We start from the raw sequence: 17849 nt of genomic DNA, 5'->3' as shown, positions 1-17849 counted from the left end.
TGTGTTGTAAATAGAAATGCAATCAAACAAGGCTAAATGATACCTTATGGTTAAATTATGTTTTTATTTACTATTTTCATGTAAAGGAGCGAGAACGGGAAGAAATGCTTGAGCGATACAAATCCCTTTCGGAAGGAGTGAACGTGTTGGAGACGAGCAATCACACACTCGAGGCGGAAACAAGCGAAGCAAAGTGAGTACTTGGTTTTTCTTATTTGTTGTTGCAGTTTAGATCTGGAGATTTGATGGTAGTCATATCTTTGAATTTTTAAAGTTATCTTTAATGTATAGGATAATTAATTATTGATAGCTTAGCTTTGTATTAATTAAAGGTAGTTAGCTACGTATCAGTTGAATAGTTTAATTGAATTCATCAAATAAGAATCGGCTGTAGCGTACGTTAATTTAACAGAATTTTTAAACATTTCTAAACATTCAATCTTTACGGACATAGATGACCCAAACCGAGAGCAAAAGGGTAGTACATAATAAAACAGTATTATTGGACAGCCCCTTACTAGATGATAAATTTTTATCCCCGGTGTTTCTTGTGATCCTAAAAATGGTAAGGTCTGAGAACACTTGAGAATCTTGGAAGGTCATTTGGTATTGTCCATTTAATGCTTTGCTTCCTTTGTGACGACAGTGTTAGGACTGGACAGGTCTAAGACGCTTCTCTCTGTCCCATACAGAATTTTCAGAATGCATGAGAAGGGCCGTAATTAAGAAATTAACTTGAACTTTCAAACTTATCGCTTTTACGGCTGCTCCTCATGCCGCGTTGGTACTGTTCCGATGGACTGACTTCCCGTACTGTGGACGATTTCGGTTCTGCTGTGTGTTATGACGTAGGTATAGATACACATACCGTAGATAATTAGATTTTTATTGTAGTGGTGTTTTTGGCAGCGGGCCAGGTTTGATTAAGATTGTGTCGTAGGAAATGACCAACACGGGAGCATATGGCAAACAAAGTTTCATGATGTTTTTCGATTTTCCCCGCATTGTACGAAAATCAAAGAAAACTGCTCCAAGAGGCGGAAGATCGCATAACCAGCCTAGAGGAGCTGGTGAACATGCGGGAACATGACATCCGGGAGTGTGAGCGCCAGATGAATGAACTGTCTGCCAAATTGGCCGCGGCCGAGTCGGAAATAGAGTCGCTCCGGGACGAGAACCATGCGCTCGCGATGGATCTGGAGGCCACCAAGGAGTTATGCAGCAAGCTTGACCTGCAGAAGGATAGATTGAACGCCGAGCTGCAGGAACATTCGGACATTCGCGAGCAGCTGGCGCGGGAAAAGGGCACCCTGCAGAAGCAGCTTACGTTGACCCGAGTTGGAGACCGGGCGGCCGTCGACGGGCTGCAGGAGCTACTGACGGCCAGCCGGTCTGAACTCGAGCAGCAGCGCATAGCGATGGCACAGCTGAATCAGGAGACGCAGCAACTGCGCGGAGAAATAGAAACTCTCACGCAGCGCCTGACGGAGGAGCAAGATAAGGCGAGAAGCAGTGAAGCACTAGCGCGCGAGTACAGCGTGCAGCTACAGGAGCTGAGGCGGATGTTGACCGACAAACGGTTTGCGCAGATTCGTTCGCGAACGGCTGATTCAACCGAGCGCGAGGACTACGACGAAGATGACGATGGTAATAGGTACTCAACGATGTAGTGACACTGGCGTTTTGGTCAGATATTTTTAGTCGATATTTGCACGTTCCATTTTTTACTTTACATGCTTACACATTCGAAAACACAAAAAAATATGCCTAGAATTAGACGGTACTTAGCGGTGGCGAATAAAACGATATCTGATGAAGCGCACAAAAGTGTCTCGGAATCCCGATCCGTATCGACACATGAGACAAAACAATCTCAGACGGATACGTTCGGAGTAGTGAAGGGAAAGTCAGCTTTGCATCCGAAACATGACGTTCCCATCCAGCACCGTCTCCGTCGTGACCAAAGCACACAAAAGTTTGGTAAAAAATGGTTTCGCTGGTTTTCCGTTTTGCAGTCCTATTGCCAGCATACCAGTTCACATTCGTTCTGTTGATCGTTCTAGAGCAAGAAATTAGTGCTCCTCCTGGATGGAAGGTAACGAAATACAAACGACACGCTGCTGGTACGTCCTCTCATCGATCAGCCGCACAAAGTGAAGTTGAAAGTGAGTACGCCACGACGAGTGAGTCCTCTTCCGGGCGTGGCATGGTGTGGACTTCGTTTTCGTACGATGTTCCTGCGCAGGTGGGTGAGACTGGCAGGGTAAGAGACAATATTACACATCTTTCCGGTTAAACAAGTCAATTGCACATTTCTGGAGTGTTGAATGATTGTTTGTCGAGAGAAGGAAAGACCCGCTCGATGTTACTAATGCTGACAAAATTGACCCGGACATAGTGCCAGTCGCAAGCACATGAATCCAGTGTGTTCAGCCTACAAAGAGAAATGTGTCCCATTAGCTGCTGCAAATCGTTTTCCATTAATTACCATTGAACGTGCTGTAAAATTATTTGCCTTTCTCTCTTCCTCAAATACTATGAACCAATGAAAAGTTGAACGAACCAAATGAGGGAACATCAACTGCTTCCGGGGGCGCGCGGGATGGATTGAGCGGTGTCGTTAAGGGTAAAATAGATGACACCGGGTCAACGGTGATCGTCTACAGAACGGTCGACGGTGAACGGCTAGTTTTAAAGAACACCGACCAGAGTAGACCCAGTTTCAGCGGTACCCAGCGTCATCTGCCTCCACGCAAACCCGCGTCTCCCGAAAAGAACGATGCGCTCGACTCTCTAACGGTCCAGCAAGCGAACGCTCCCGGACGGGTGAGGATAATTGATGGACACACCGGTATGGATGCCAAATTCGATAGAGCTCCGACCGGTGCCTCGACGATGGCGAAAACCGAAGAAACTTGGGCTCACATTTTCCACCATCAGGCCGGAGGTAACCATAGGGTGCTGGGAATTCAACGGGTTCATTGAAAATTATCTAATTCTTTCGGGCGTTCCTGTAATGAGATGGTTTTCTTTTCTTTTTTATATAGAACCACTGAACAATGATGGGCTTAAGGTGGCCGTTCCGTTGCCAAATTCTGATGCGGCTACCGATTCGCAACCGTCCGGCAAGCGCAATTACCACTTGCGGTTTCATGTACAACTGCCCGCACCGAACAACAGTAGCGGGCATTCGAACCAGTAATCATGGCATGAATTTTCTTTTTTATACAGCTATTTTTCTTATTTAGTGTTATATACAACATGCATGATTTGCCAAATTGTTGTTTTAGAAAAATCTTTTAAACTATGCTTTTGGCAAATCTTGTTTTGTTTACCCTGGTTTGATTAATCACTTCATTTTGTATGTTGTAATATACTCGTTAAGTACTTTACATTTTATGAACATATTGATATAGGGTGTTCCGGTCTAATAACGATTTGAAAATAATTACACAAGCTTGTTTTTAGAGCCATGTTTTTCCTATTTGTTGTTCGGTCTTTTAATATCCTCTTCTACATTTCGAGCATGGTATTGGCAATTCCATTTCAGTCCAAGCCAAGGCACGAATTTTTGCTCATAAACATTTTGGATACTTTTCTCCAGTCTGTTTTTAATCTTTGTGATGGAAACTGCTGCTATGTTTTTGTAAATATGCCTTTGTCAGGGCTCAAATAGTTTCTATGGATTGGACTTTGGAACAGGATTCAGCTACTTGGGTATAAATTCCAGGTAAATATATGTCTTTGGCAACATTCTCTAACTAAAATATCCGCTGTCATTGTATCGGTTGTCACAAATGGATCCCAAACCATTGCATACTTGCTAATTTCTTGCCAATCTATTTATTGTTATTATTTATTGGCATCTTGAATAATTTGCCCAGTGATTATGCATTATCGTTATCGTAGAAGTATATCGTTTAATTTACGAGCTCTTAGTTTGACCGATGCGGATTGTTTTTCATTCGTTTTTTACTTTGCTTCTTGAAAGTCTTCAGTCTATTTTGTTCCTTTTTCTCCTTCGATAGTACTCTTGGAGATACTTTTTGGTCCCATCATCACGGAATCACCCTTTTTGCGTACGAGCGCTTTCACAAACTGTTGGTCAAACCATAGGGTTCGCAGGGTCAAATCTACACCTTCCATTTTTTGCCAACTTACTCACACATTTGAAATAGCGCACCATTAATGAACGATGCCTTTACACTGTTTTGAGGAAATGCTTCGCATTTTCGTGAAAACTTGATGCAGTTGAGACAGACTGATTTATAGCTTTGAATGTGTACCATAATACACAATGATAATCAGCTACAAACATGTCAATCGAATAAAACCAAAGGCACATCAAAATCGTGCTAATAATTTCTGGAAGACCCTAAACGTTCCTATACACATGACTTGTTTTTGGTTGTGCTAACTTAATGCAGTTTTATCACTTTGTTAAGCATCGTTATTGGTGTAATGGTGCGTAAATACATTTGATCTCGTTACAGATTGTGGGTTTGATGCATTATTATTATTCATCCTGTAGCAGCGATTACCTGTGTACCATACACGCGCAAAACGCTAGCTCATTTGTCCAATGAGGCTTAACCGAAAGTTGTCACGATTTGTGCTACGGGTCATTTGTTTGTCCCATTTACCTCGCACTCCCCGGCTATATATAAAGTCTGCAGCCGAAAAAGTGTGTCGTTTCAATCTACTTACATGATGTTTGGAAATTGGATAGTGCTCGTTGTGGGACTCAGCTGGATGATGCTGGTGGAAGCTTCCGTGCGCATCACCAACTACACAGACGAGTGGGATCCAAAGTATTTGGATGTAGACCTGCGTGTTCGCCGGCTGGATAAAACGACCTCGATCGACTTCGATCTGGATCTGAAGCAGGAGCTCGACAAGAACGTTGAGGTAAAGTGCATCGGTTGAACGTGCAGCCGGGATGTTTGCTAAACATTTCTTCGACTCTTCTCTTTCTCTGCAACCGTACAGTACGATGTGCGGTTGTGTAAGCGAACGGCAGGAAAATATCACCAGATGATGTACACCGGAAAGCAGCAACTATGCGGCAAGGATCTACGACGCTCGCGTAATCTGCTGGATCGGTACGTCGCTTCCGAGCTGGTGAAGCACTCGAACCTCACCACACGGTGCCCCATCCGGACTGGGCACTATGAGGTGCGCAATTTTGAAATCGACGATCGTCATCTGATGATGAGTGTGGTACCGTCCGGGGAGTTTCTGATCGAGGTGGGTGTGTACCATCGCGGGAAGGAGATCAAAATGAATCGCTGGTTTGTTACGGCTACGTAAATTGAGCAATTATTCTGGGCATATTAGAGCAAAGTCCGTTAATGAATGTTTTGTCAGTGAATGCTTCAGCTAACAGTTATTAATCGTACACCACGTCCTGATACTATAGAGCTTAAATTTACAGGTTATATTTCTCTTTTTTTTAAATAAAAAATTGATGGTTTTTTTTTCTATATTTCCAAGACTTTACGAATAGTACTTTTTAATCCATTTACGGTTTATTGTTGCTTTTCTTCGGAATAAATGCGTCGTGCACTAACCCACCGTTTCGATCCGCAAGATCGATGTTGTGGTACTTGAAGAAATCCCTAAGATCTTTGGTGGTACGGATCGCATCCGTATTATCTGGCTGAAAAGTTAACTGTTTACGGCAAAAAGGTATATGCCTACGATATACGCGTATATCTCCAGCTTATCAGCCGGACAAAATCCAGATTAAAACCCTCTACAAGATCTATCATAAAAGTTTCAAAGTTTAATAGCATGTTTTTCTGTTCCTCATACTGCATACCAGTATGGTACCAGTAGCATGCATACCAGTATGGTACGATTTACTCTCAATATCTGAAACTGTTTGATACATTTTATGTTGGGAATAGTCTCCTACTAGACATATACTTTCTTAAGCCGTCCATACCAAAAGGACCGGAACACAAATTCCTTACTTTTGGTGAAAAAGATATTCACGGTAAATCCGAAGCTAGTTTCCGGCAAATATGACGGAAGGCGTATGCTTTGCAATGTGTTGTTGGCGAAAAAATAACGTGTTTTCGGGATGGGGCACCGGGCCGGCATCGTACCGTGACGCCGAAGCTCTGAGTATACCAGCGATGAAATGCGATCAATGCTCGGTCGTAGCAGGAACTCACAGAAGTCAAATGTTCTGTTGTATATCCAGTTCTCCGAATCGCGCAATCGAACGAAGTACCCGGTGTTCATCTAGCATAGCAAAGGGGGATTAGTGAACGTTGACATGTGAAGGACTCGATAGGGAGAGTTTTTTTAATGGGGCTATTACCTTTACATTGCTGAATGGTTTGATGACCATCACGTCTAGATCCATGGAGAAATTCTGCACAGATCCGTACCGGTTGATGGTTACATTGGCTTGCATGTAGTTTTCATCCGTTTCTACATCAGCTTTTATCAGTATTGGCACAAGCTGGAAGATGCGAAAATGGTGTGAGCACTAGAAGACAAACCATGTTAAATATTACTTACCTTGGAAGAAAGGCCAGTCACACTTGTCGGTCTGTACAGTGTATTTAAAACGAACAGGATTATCTTAATATTTTTGAACAACTTCATCTTTAACAGCTTTTTAACAAAAATCTGTTTTGAGAGTTGATGTTAAAGGTGGTACATTCATTGAGCGGAATGGAGTTGTTAAGTGGAAGTTGGTATGGGACAAACAGAGAAATTGATCCCATTGAGGCTAAATTTTATACGTACACCATAGATTATTTGATTACCGACTCATTTAATTTCGTTGAATTACTCTTAGTAAAATATAATTAGACTTGAATACTTTCACATTTTAGATGTTATCCAATTTAATTGGTTGTACAAAAGCAGGAATATAGGATCGCTAACGTACGTTGAAAAGTATCAGTTACTAATAAAAATGTTCAAATCAAAGGGTGTTATTTCGGTAACACTATGGTGCACGTTGTCAGTAGGCTTTGTCACTTCAAAGGTAATTTGGGTGATTTGAGGACATTGGGAATTAAATTACTAAGCGACTTCTGTTTTACGATCGGTTATCCTTTTAAGCTTATTGTACAAATGTCACGAGTTGAAGTTATCAACCACAGGATGGACATAGTGAATGCTACGGCTAGCATCAGACGAATCGGAACGCGTGGAAACTACGTCGCCGATTTTACCGTTGCCGTGTTTAAACAACTTACCGATTTGCAGGTAAAGCTAATCCTCGATGAAGATGATCGAATGACAGGACTGTTTGATAGGTTTACTCTGAACGTAGGTTACCACCTCGTACTACATCCCCGCGTTCGATGGAAGCTTAGATAAACCCATCTACAACCGTACGGTCAACTTCTGTACGTACCTGAGACGGCCCGGAACCGATCGGATTCTGCAGATGATCTACGAAGATCTAAACCGGCGCGGAAATCTGCCAAAAAGTTGCCCCGTTCACCATCGGCACGTACTCGTTCAACACGAGCTTCGACAGCTTCCGATTGCCAGGGTTTCTGCCGGAGAGCAACTTTCGTTTCGATTTGAATTTTCACCAACGGCGTGAGCCTTACTTTGACTCTAACTGGTTCGGTATGTTACGAAAAGTGTCTACCTAAACTTACCATTGCTTGAAAATTATTTGAAAAAGGTGTATAATGAGAATATATAGCAAAATAAGTCTTTTTTTCATACGTCCATAAGAAATTTAGAAAAGGTTTAAAAGTATAGTTGTATAATTCCGATTCCGATTCATGAATCGCCGATTTTCTTCGTTTTTAACTTTCATGAATCGTTAAATGAGAGATCCATGAGTCCCAAAGATTCATTGACGTTAAGCAAAGTAGAAAAAATCGTAAGAGAGGCATTCCCTTTTTGTTTTGGTCGCTTGATCTACGTCAGTGAAAAAATCATGAAGATTCGTCAATGATTTATGAACATTTATTGAGGTTTCGAAAGATTCATTAATGTTTTAAGATTCTAATCGCAAAAGACTCATGAATCAATCTGAATGAATCTTAGGTATAGATTCATATGAATGACTAGCCTCTCAAGATTGTTTGCACTGTTTAAACGCGGCTGGCATCAACTCAAATTATGTATCATCCTTTCCATTATCGTGACACTTTTTCATGTTTTCATGTAACACAATTCGCTAATAACGGTGAGCAATTAATATAATAATCTGTTTTTGTATTGACTGATCTTTAGTCATCCTTAATGGAATGATACTTTGTCAGTGTCATCAATGGCAATTAGTAAAATGAGTTCAAGGAAAAACCATTATTTCAATACGATAGATTATAATATGATTCGAAAAAAAATTTTCACAGTATAGTATCGCACGTAGCCCGAATATGTCGTGCGCAAGAAAGCTCCTTGAGCTAGTTCCAATTGCCGCAAGAGTGTAAGTGTGGAACAACTACAAACATGCCAATTGCTAGGCGAAAATAATTCATCTGCGATCACCATACCGTTACGTGGTCGATTTTCTACTCCAAAATGGAAAAGCTTAAATCCCTAGAAGAAGTATTTACTGCGAGTTGTCATTAATTTCATAGGTCCAGACCGTGTTCTGCATTTCAAAGCAGACCAGTTGTTGTCCAGTCCATGCTGGTAGTTATAGCTTCAACTTTAGTTTCTTGATCTTCCGTCTACCGACATTTCTTCCAGATTCGTCGTTCTGGCTCGAGAACTTCTATTGAGCTCCGTTATGGTTATGAGCCTTACCATTAAATTGTATGGCAACATGCGTAATATTGAGTTACGTTGAGTGTCTTCGTATAAAAATAAAATGAACGTAATCAACTTTCATTGTGAAGAATGTAACGTGGACATAAAATAGGGATTCTCGTCTTGTTGAGATATCCAATTACAGCCAAGATACGGCCGTTAACATTTCGTCTGTATTAATGATGAGAAAATTAACTTTCCGGTGAACGTGACGTGAAAAGTTTTTAAACAAGACCGTAGTTATGGCCAAAGAGAACCGTTACGCCTAAGAAAGCAAACGACATATACAAAACAGTAGTTCTTATGAAGCAGCCAGGGAGATACACAGTTTATTTCCCAGAACGATGGTAGTAAGTTTTCTGTAAAGTCATTATTCTGTTTCTTCAATGCTGTTATCAAAGGTATTTATACCTTTTTTAATGCACCTACAATCTGGACGCGAAGATACTGATCCTTGCCCGGTATGTAGCCTACTATTGTGGCCAGGAAGTCCGCCTCCGAGAGAAAGGATGGCAGCTGAATTTGCCGCAGCGAGATGTTGGAGAACACGTACCAATTGGGCATAATCGGACATCTAGATGGAATGCGCCCGAAACGGCGCACTTCGTTGTAGACGAGCGACATTATGTGATACTTGGACGGCTGACGTAAGAAATCGCAGAAGTCGGCCCTGCTGTTGTAGATGGGAGCGTGCAGGCGGCCCTTCTTCGCGATGATCGAAAATGTGGCGTGTATCTGAGAAGTTGAGATGGTTAAAACTTACTGGTATCCAACTATCAGAGAGGTAAAGTACATACCCAAGCTTCGGTGACTGGTTTTACCGGAAATAAGCCGAATCCAACCAAAGGAGAATCTTTACGATCCTTCGTGTTGTAGAACTGGATCGAACCATTCAGCAACTTTGGATTGAATGTTGAGTTGTAGCTGTAAAGTACTGGAACTATTTTCCCGGTAGTTCGGGATGCCCAAAGCGGCACCAGAGTCACCATCAGTAATTGTACTGCAGCAAAGTGTTGCATTGTTGAAGACACAATAGTGATTCTTTATCCGCTGTGTTGGGTTTTTACTACTGTTCATTTCTATCAATCCAACAATCGTTAAAAACTGTATTTAATGTAGCAGCAAATTATCACAAAAAAATTTAATATCCTGCTTTCGATTTAGATTTTATTTAATTATAAAGTACAAATTAAAAGATATAGTCACCAGCAAAATGATTCAAGTATGTGGTTCAAATCAAATAGTAATTTATATGAGCTAGGATATTACATATCAATGACGTTTTTTGCAAGTCATGATGATGATGATGATCATGATTAGCAAATTAGCTTAGCAATTTAGCTGCTTTATAGCTCAGCTTTATTTTCACATTTTCACAAATACAAATACAAATACAAATACAATACTTACAAAACTGTACTGTACTTACATACTGTATTTCACTAATAAGGCGTGAGATTGTTCCATTTCAATCCAGTCGAATATAATTTCTTTGTTATGTGTATGTTACCATTTATTGTTGTCGTACAATATGTTTGTCGCTGACGGAAACCCCAGCATCAGCAGTTTACATTTAGTGGGTCACCGCAGCCAACCGCCGATCGTACGATCGGAACGGTTTGGCTGCGTAGCACCATCAGCAGTTTACATTTAGTGGGTCACCGCAGCCAACCGCCGATCGTACGATTGGAACGGTTTGGCTGCGCAGCACCATCAGCAGTTTACCTTTAGTGGGTCACGATAGCCATCCGCCCGATCGAACGATCGGAACGGTTTGGCTGCGTTGCACCTTTCGTAATAATAATAACATCGCTGCCGCATGTTGACGAGGTCGCGGCTTAAACATAAAAAGTGTTAAACATAGCTATAAGAATTTAGATATATAAGCACATCATAGGGTTTAATAAAGTCAGTGTCTACCACACAGTGGTAAACAGTTCGTTCGATTCTTCCCGTCGCTCCGGAGTCTACTCCGTGTGGGACAATGTTTCTATAAAATTAAACTTTGATTTAGACCAATCACACTGGCTTTGAACTGTATTTCAGTTTCTAAACCACTGTGAAGAAAAAGGATTGCCTTGTATTAACAACACTTTGTTTTTTGTTGTGTGATTTTGTTGTTCTCGACAAGTTCAACACATTCACTTGTCGATTTTTCGTATTTCCATTTTTGTTTCAAACCGAAATTTTTTTAAGTCGACCGTGCCATCGGCTTCTGAAAACACTATACCGACCCTCCCAGAAATTGATCTGCAATTGAAAATTTGTCTGCGGAAGAAACGAAGGAAGTGTTACATGGTTCAGACTCATGTTTCTTAGGGAAATGGCGGTCGGTTCGACTGGGCAAGACGCCGGCATCCGTGGCTTGGCGTAGCGTTTTATATCGTCGAAGACCATCTTCACCATACGCTCGGTTGGTCGCTTCAGGAACACACAAAAATCGATCTTCCGGTTGTAGAGGATATTGTCGACCTGGCCAGTTCGAACGGTGTATACAGCTTGTAACTTGGGCGATAGGCAAATGAGACGTATTTAGATTGAATACATCCGAATGGAAACATATGAACGGAAAATGCTAGACGAATACCTTCAAATTGCTGAGCGTTTGGTGTGTCGTGATGATTAAATCGAATGAAAAATATGGCGCTGTGGTATAACGTCTGATTATGTTAGTGGTGTTTACAAACTGCGGATCTTCATCGATATCCGCGCGTACCAGAACAACAATCATCTAGAAAAAAATAGCAGACGAAGCAATTTACAAAATTGTGTATCGTGGATGTGTAGAATGAACATACCTTCTCAGCTGCAGCAGCCATCAGCACTAAATGGGAAAGAATAGTAACGAGAAGCATAACACGCTTCATGGTTAGTGGATTTGCGATGGCCACGTCCATATCTTTGCAATGAAAATGTAAGATTGAAAGAATTTCTCAAATTTTTAGTATTCGTTTTGGGCAAAATAAAAAAAAAATCAAACGTGTTACCTAGACTTCGTATATCCAATAATCTCTTAGATAAACCATCTCACACACCGACTGTGTAATTATAAAGTATTTAAAAATCACAAAAAAGAGATAGTTAACTCATTTTTGTAGATATAGTACAGTATGTCCCATAAAAAAAATGCGAAATTTTTCAATGCTTATTTTTGGATAGCTTTGAACGTTATTTGTACCGTGGTAATGTGTGTGTTTAATCATCTGACAGTTTACTATGTGATGATGTAATCAAAATGAGAATAATGTACTTTAAGGAGATTGTGATTAGTTTGCTGCTCGCCCAAAAGCTCGTAGAACAAAATGTGCCGATTGCAAGATGCCATCTGGCTACCGTTTACCGTATCCAACGATCGTTCCTTGATGGACCACATCCCCAGAAGCCAGGAAGTGGCCATCCACGATCCGCTCGCACGCCGAATGTCATCAGTTCAATGAGAGGTTAGGTGAGGTAAAATCGTAGCAGATCGATTCGGAAATTGGCAAAGGAAGCCGATATTTCAAAATCTACCATTCATCGATTGATCAAAAATGACATGAAAAGTTCGTCGTGAGTCAGAGCCAACCGTCATCTTGCACCAGATCGATTCAAACAACTACGGCGGGAGTTCTCGACACGTTTGGTGTCAACATTAAAATAAAAGAATACCGTCATCGTATTCTCTGGTGAAAAAATGTTCATCGTCAATTCCGTATCTAACACACGTTCAGAGAGGTTTATATCATAGAAGAAGATTGAAGATGTTCCAAAGAATCTGAAAAACAAGTTTACAACCAAACATTCGGCCGGAGTCATAGATTTTGGGGCAGTTGCTTCCAATAACTTGAAAATGCCTCCATCATTTATCAAAGCTGAATTAAAATTTAATACCGAGGTCAATATGAACATTCTGAAGGACCACGTTGAAAACCAACTTTGGAACACAAAAACACATCATATTCTAATTGGTATACGGTAATAGTACCGTAACGTGCCTCAAAAGAGGACTCAAGTGTTACTGAAGAAAAACGTGGAAATTTGCTCAACTGCATTTGGCCTCCCACCAGCCCGGACTTGAATCCTTTGGATTAAACAACATGGCCACATGTTCAGGTTAAGGCCTGTAAACGTCCTAGCCTAATTGTTGGATCCCTGACAGCTTCAATTACCAAGGCATAGATCTCGAAAACTGTGTCATACATTGCGAAGCTATGCTCTCGATTCTGGCCCCGTCTGGAGAAGGTGATCGAGAAAAATGGTAGAATTATTTAGTAATGTAATAATTAAAGGCTTAAAAAACGCGAATATGGCATCAAATAAAGTAGCCGAAAGAAGCGCGCTATAACTATTACAGAAATTATAAAGATGTAAGAAATAGTAAAGATGTTCGGACAAGGAAAGAGTTATGCAGGAATAGCCTGGCAAATAAAACGACCACAATCAACAGTGCGGACCATTATCCAAAGTAAAGATAATCTGTTGAATTCTAAGAATGGAGTATGGCCATTCGGAAACGATGAGATAATAGAAGAAATAGAACACTTATTTGGGATTTGAATAGAAGATATGTTAAATAAGCGGTTTCCTCTCAGTGTCAACTCTTTCAATATGAAGTATAAACGATATGGCAGAGGAAATCCGCAGTACGCTAAAACTCGATATACGCTATAGTGTTCGGTCCCAAACATTAATTACCGTACTGCGGGGACCTACTGTATTTTAACTTTTTTTTTAGTATTGCTTTCAAAACAAAAATTGTGAGAAATTGTGATTTTTTGAGTTTGGATGTAATCAGCGATGCGTTCAGCGATGTGATTCTGCTTAATTTTTCTCCATATTACTGCTGCAAGGGATAAAAATTTCAACAAAAATTTGTTTAGATCTGGTCCATTAAATAAGTGGCATGGCTTCAAGTTTATTTAGTTGATTTTTCCATGGTGTTTTGGAAGATATTTGTTAAATTTGTTGGAAGATAAAGATATTCGTTTGTGTTTGATTGTGTTTGTCCAAGTTGGAATCTCAGATTTATTTATTTTTTATTTTCTTAGAATCAGTTGAAGACAGTGTCTTAACACGTTCCGTACCGCGTCACCCAAATATGGGTGACAGCAGTTTTAGTACAAAAATGTTTTTGACCCATAAATAAATGAAAATAGAACATAAAAATTATTATAATATTTTATATAAATTTTTGGGAAGCTAAGTTTTTGCTTGGCCTTCGAAAACAATCGGTTTAACAAATATTATAAACAAATTGTAATTTGAAAAATTGTACTAAAAATTGTGCTAAACGCTTGGTACGGAACGTGTTAATCTCAAGTGTTTGTTTGTTTGGTGAAATAGTTTTATTATTTTCAGACATGGATTTAGACGAAAAGATTGCTTTATACTTTTCGGACCACTTCTCAAAACTGCTAAATATTTACACTGTGTCTACATGTTCACACTGTAGGGGTTTATCTCCCATTTATTAGTGAATTACCATTGTATACATTTGTATGCATATTTTATATGCAATTTAAATAAATATTATTCAATCCCGTTTTTATTTCACCCAAAGGGGATCCTTTTCCCATGAAGCAAAAATAGTGCATTTTGGTGTATTTTACGCCTTTCGGCATTTAACAACGCTCCTTACGGGTGCATTTTACTTTCTTTACCCTTCCGTACCAATGTGAGTCGAGAACGTGTTCTCTTCCCGCTTCAGCGTATCCGACCACGTCGAGAATGAAGCCGGTTTCGATAAAGAACGAGGGCAATCGCATTTGGCGCAGTGAGATACCGCGGAAACTGTACGATTTGACCGGAATCGGGCACCCGGTCGGCATGTTTCCGTGTCGTTTTACTTCCTTGTATATGATTTGCGCCAATTTGTACTGTCCAGGGTTGCGGAGGAAACTACAGAAATCGATGGAACGATTGTACAGCGGGGTTCGCAGAGCACCCGAAGTGGTATTGAGCCACAGACTCATTTTGACCTTGAGGAAAGATAAAGTAACCAACTGTAGAAGTAGAAAATGGTAATACATACATTCGTCCTGTATATTTCACATACCAAAGGGCTTTCGATCTGTCGGGCTACAGCAAGCTCCAAGTCCATCAGGTGCTCGACCGAAGTGGTATGAATCTTAACCGTAGTGTTAATGTACTTGGGATTATCTATACACTGACCGTTCTCCACAATAGGAACAATCTTATACCCGCCTTTAGGCCACACTGAACCTGTTATACTTAATAACAAGATTATTTGAAGACATCTACGATCAAGCGTTGCCATCGTGTCAAGAATGAAACTCGACGTGATTCAACGTGATTCTTTCAACGTATATTTGTGGCGGATTGCAGTAAAAGACGAATAATAAATAATTAATTTTTCACATGTGAATCTTTGAAACAATACCAACCGTATGGAAAGAGCGTCTCAACAACTTTGATAGGAATTATTCGTAACAAAATTAAAGTGAAAATATATAATAGGGCCTAATACTAAGGACTAGTACATATAATTGCACTATAATTGCTAAAATAGATGACTCCTATAATTGCTTGGATTTTGCATTGGTGAGGGTAGGAAATTTAATTTTAAATAAAGTTCATTTTAGTTGTTTTTTTTTGTTGACCGTTATGGAACGAAGCTCATGATTTTCAAACTAGTTTTAGGTAGTATATCTTATATTCATTATTTTAATTTTTCGCTTTATGTTTGCACTATTTTTTTATTTTTCATGTTGAAGTCCTCGTTGATACCCTACAACTCGTCAGGACCGGATCATTTTGGTCGGGATCAACCATCTCAAAAATATCTTCAATCATATTTTGTACCATCGCTGAAGGTACCAAGGTGGTAAGTAAAGTAAACGGACAGACTAGTGTTTAACATTTATTTTATTTGATTAAATAATATTACATTACTTCAGCAGAATTCCGAACATGTACTTCTTCTTGGCGTAACGACCTCTTGGTCATGCCTGCCCGTAAAGGGCTTACGAGACTTTTTACCCTATGTGTACGTGGATAGTCAGTCCTCTCGTACAGGGGAGGGTCCGGTCTCGGTTGGGATTCGAACCCACGCCGTCGAGGTTGTGAGCCCCGGCGCTCATGGGCCGATTTTTCTAACCGGCGCTACCGCTCGGCTGTCGCGGACCGAACATGTACTACAAGAGGTAAAATTCGTGGGTTATTATCGCTAATATGATTCAAAGCTTGTTGGCGTGGGTGGCCTAGCATGGCGTTGTATATCAACGAATAAACGAGTAATAAAGCGATTATAATTGAATGCTATTGTGTAAATGAGACCTTTCTAGAAATAAATATAAAGTTATTAAAAGCATAACACAGCTCATAGTCGGCAAAGCGTTGTCTACGTCTTGTGCTAAGATACATTGGTAAGAGGATGAAAGCTTTTCTTCACTGGTAACATCTCGTATGAATCCTTTTAACGCAATATTTTAGTAGGTTGAATTAATAAAACCAAGCAATTGAAGCGCCATCCAATGGTACTTGGACATAGACTGAACTACTATTAGCATTTTGTAGTTGTCTATATCGCCCTAGACAGCAAGTAGCAAGAATGGGTCGAAGCTAACAATAATTTCGTTTTAATTGTGTATTTTTGATGTTCGGCCAACCATGTTATCTCTGTTATTAATTGTGCCATATTAAAACACGTTCAAACACATATTGGCGCAACCCAAACTAACACGATTGCATCCATTGCGATAGTTTACTCTATCTCTTGCACTAAGCAATTGTTTCTATTCGTTGAACTAATTAATAACTGAGTGTATCAGTATTATTGATAATTTCATAGCAATTGGCAGTGTGTTGAAGGTTAAAATGAATTACATTTTCTATCCTGAACTTTTTATTACGAAATAACGGTATGAAATGGTAAAATTTTACATCTTACCTGGGTAAATTACAAAGCAACGCAGCTTATTGCTAATACAGCCATAATTTTCTTGATTGTTTCAACCATGTGAATTTGAAAAGTCTTAGAATTTCTCAGTATATCATGGTTCACATGGAATACATACGAAACATCCAAAATTAGTATTAGTTGATAAGCTTTTTTATTTTTTCGTTTGAATTTCGAAAACCGATAATTCTTTTTTTTTATACGAAAGGGGTTGAAAGTAGACCTTATTTAAAATATATATAAACCATGATTTTTATTTTATATATAAAGTTACAAATACATATATTATGGGATCAGTGGTGGTAAAAAGTGTTAATTATTGTTTAAAGAATGTAACTGCAGTCTGCAGAGTACTTTTACGAACAGCGCTCGCTGTCAGAGCATTTGATCTTTTTGACTGTTCCAAACCAGCGCGAGTCAAAGGTGCGTTCCTTCTCAACACCGACGTTGACGTCGAGTATGAAGTCCGTCTCCACGAAGAACGGTGGCAGTCGCATGTGGTTCAGCGAGACACCACGAAACTGGTAGAGATTGACCGGAATCGGGCACCTAGTTGGCATGTTGCCGCGCTGTTTCATCTCTCGATGAACAATTTGCCCCAGCCGATGTACACCCGGGTTGCGGAGAAAGTGGCAGAAATCGACCGTACGATTGTACAGCGGAGTCCGCAATACGCCCGAGCCAACGTCCACCCACAAGCCGATGTTGATCTACGGAAAAAGACCGTGCATAGGCGAGGATCGTAAAGGTGGTACGGGCTGGTTGATAACTTACCCAAGGCTCGACAAGAGTTTTAGTTAGCGAAAATCCAACGTCGATACGATTGACAGTTGCGGTGGTATAAATGTTGATGGTACTGTTTAGGTACTCGAGATTATCCTTGTAATTTACACTTTGTAAAAATGGAACCAACTTGTGACCACCGTTGCTCGGTTTTGTTCCAAAAATGGCCAGCATAAAGATAGACAGGAGAACTGCCCGATGAAATGCTATCATCGAGTGTGTTGATGGGAAAAGACGCATTCCAACTGAATAAAACACGTTAATGAAATGCTATCAGAAGACCTTCTAGTGGTGTACACCCTCTCCCACTTTTCATTACAATGGCTGCACACAATTATTGTTGCCAACTGTGTGGAACGTATTAAAATGGGAAGCGAAAATGAAATGTAAAAAAATGGTTCTGGTTTGTCATATAACACATTTTAGA

The 17849-nt window shown here is 40.1% G+C and overlaps 5 protein-coding genes across 5 annotated transcripts in view; 3 read left to right on the top strand and 2 right to left on the bottom strand.

Annotated features, from left to right (window-relative positions):
- LOC131288682 (centrosomal protein of 135 kDa) overlaps window positions 1-1793 on the top strand; it is a 35404-nt gene extending 33611 nt beyond the window's left edge. The window contains exons 10-11 of the mRNA XM_058317850.1: window positions 87-193; window positions 1022-1793. Coding sequence (XP_058173833.1) covers window positions 87-193; window positions 1022-1670 — 756 coding nt within the window. The 3' untranslated portion in view covers window positions 1671-1793. The remainder of the gene's footprint in view (window positions 1-86; window positions 194-1021) is intronic.
- Window positions 1794-4710: 2917 nt separating this feature from the next.
- LOC131285420 (uncharacterized) lies at window positions 4711-5310 on the top strand. The gene is made up of 2 exons (XM_058314275.1): window positions 4711-4908; window positions 4990-5310. The coding sequence occupies exons 1-2, from the start codon at window positions 4711-4713 to the stop codon at window positions 5308-5310; spliced, it is 519 nt and encodes a 172-aa protein (XP_058170258.1).
- A 1624-nt stretch (window positions 5311-6934) lies between these two features.
- LOC131285419 (uncharacterized) lies at window positions 6935-8714 on the top strand. The gene is given in 5 exon segments (XM_058314274.1): window positions 6935-7006; window positions 7084-7230; window positions 7298-7468; window positions 7470-7602; window positions 8683-8714. Coding segments are annotated over 5 exon segments (555 nt in total).
- Window positions 8715-10917: 2203 nt separating this feature from the next.
- LOC131289221 (uncharacterized) lies at window positions 10918-11609 on the bottom strand. Its single transcript, XM_058318433.1, has 3 exons — window positions 11541-11609; window positions 11330-11473; window positions 10918-11247 (listed from the first exon to the last, which is right to left on the bottom strand). Exons 1-3 carry the CDS (start codon window positions 11607-11609, stop codon window positions 10918-10920), a joined length of 543 nt encoding a protein of 180 aa, XP_058174416.1.
- Window positions 11610-16995: 5386 nt separating this feature from the next.
- LOC131285418 (uncharacterized) lies at window positions 16996-17596 on the bottom strand. Its single transcript, XM_058314273.1, has 2 exons — window positions 17414-17596; window positions 16996-17349 (listed from the first exon to the last, which is right to left on the bottom strand). Exons 1-2 carry the CDS (start codon window positions 17594-17596, stop codon window positions 16996-16998), a joined length of 537 nt encoding a protein of 178 aa, XP_058170256.1.
- Between the last annotated feature and the right edge of the window lie 253 nt (window positions 17597-17849).

Source organism: Anopheles ziemanni, chromosome 3, assembly GCF_943734765.1.
Source record: "Anopheles ziemanni chromosome 3, idAnoZiCoDA_A2_x.2, whole genome shotgun sequence".
Lineage (NCBI taxonomy): Eukaryota > Metazoa > Arthropoda > Insecta > Diptera > Culicidae > Anopheles > Anopheles ziemanni.
Note: the sequence above shows the minus strand (reverse complement) of the source record. Positions and strands in the feature narration are given on the sequence as shown.

What these genes read in the sequence shown, in the direction of transcription:
- LOC131285420 (XM_058314275.1), top strand. Translation starts at nt 4,711, where the DNA reads ATGTTTGGAAATTGGATAGTGCTCGTTGTGGGACTCAGCTGGATGATG. An exon ending in AGCTCGACAAGAACGTTGAG is followed by an intron (nt 4,909 to 4,989) that starts GTAAAGTGCATC and finishes GCAACCGTACAG; the next exon opens with TACGATGTGCGGTTGTGTAA.
- LOC131289221 (XM_058318433.1), bottom strand. Translation starts at nt 11,609, where the DNA reads ATGAAGCGTGTTATGCTTCTCGTTACTATTCTTTCCCATTTAGTGCTG. An exon ending in TGGCTGCTGCAGCTGAGAAG is followed by an intron (nt 11,474 to 11,540) that starts GTATGTTCATTC and finishes ATTTTTTTCTAG; the next exon opens with ATGATTGTTGTTCTGGTACG. An exon ending in AAACGCTCAGCAATTTGAAG is followed by an intron (nt 11,248 to 11,329) that starts GTATTCGTCTAG and finishes CTATCGCCCAAG; the next exon opens with TTACAAGCTGTATACACCGT.
- LOC131285418 (XM_058314273.1), bottom strand. Translation starts at nt 17,596, where the DNA reads ATGCTGGCCATTTTTGGAACAAAACCGAGCAACGGTGGTCACAAGTTG. An exon ending in AAACTCTTGTCGAGCCTTGG is followed by an intron (nt 17,350 to 17,413) that starts GTAAGTTATCAA and finishes CTTTTTCCGTAG; the next exon opens with ATCAACATCGGCTTGTGGGT.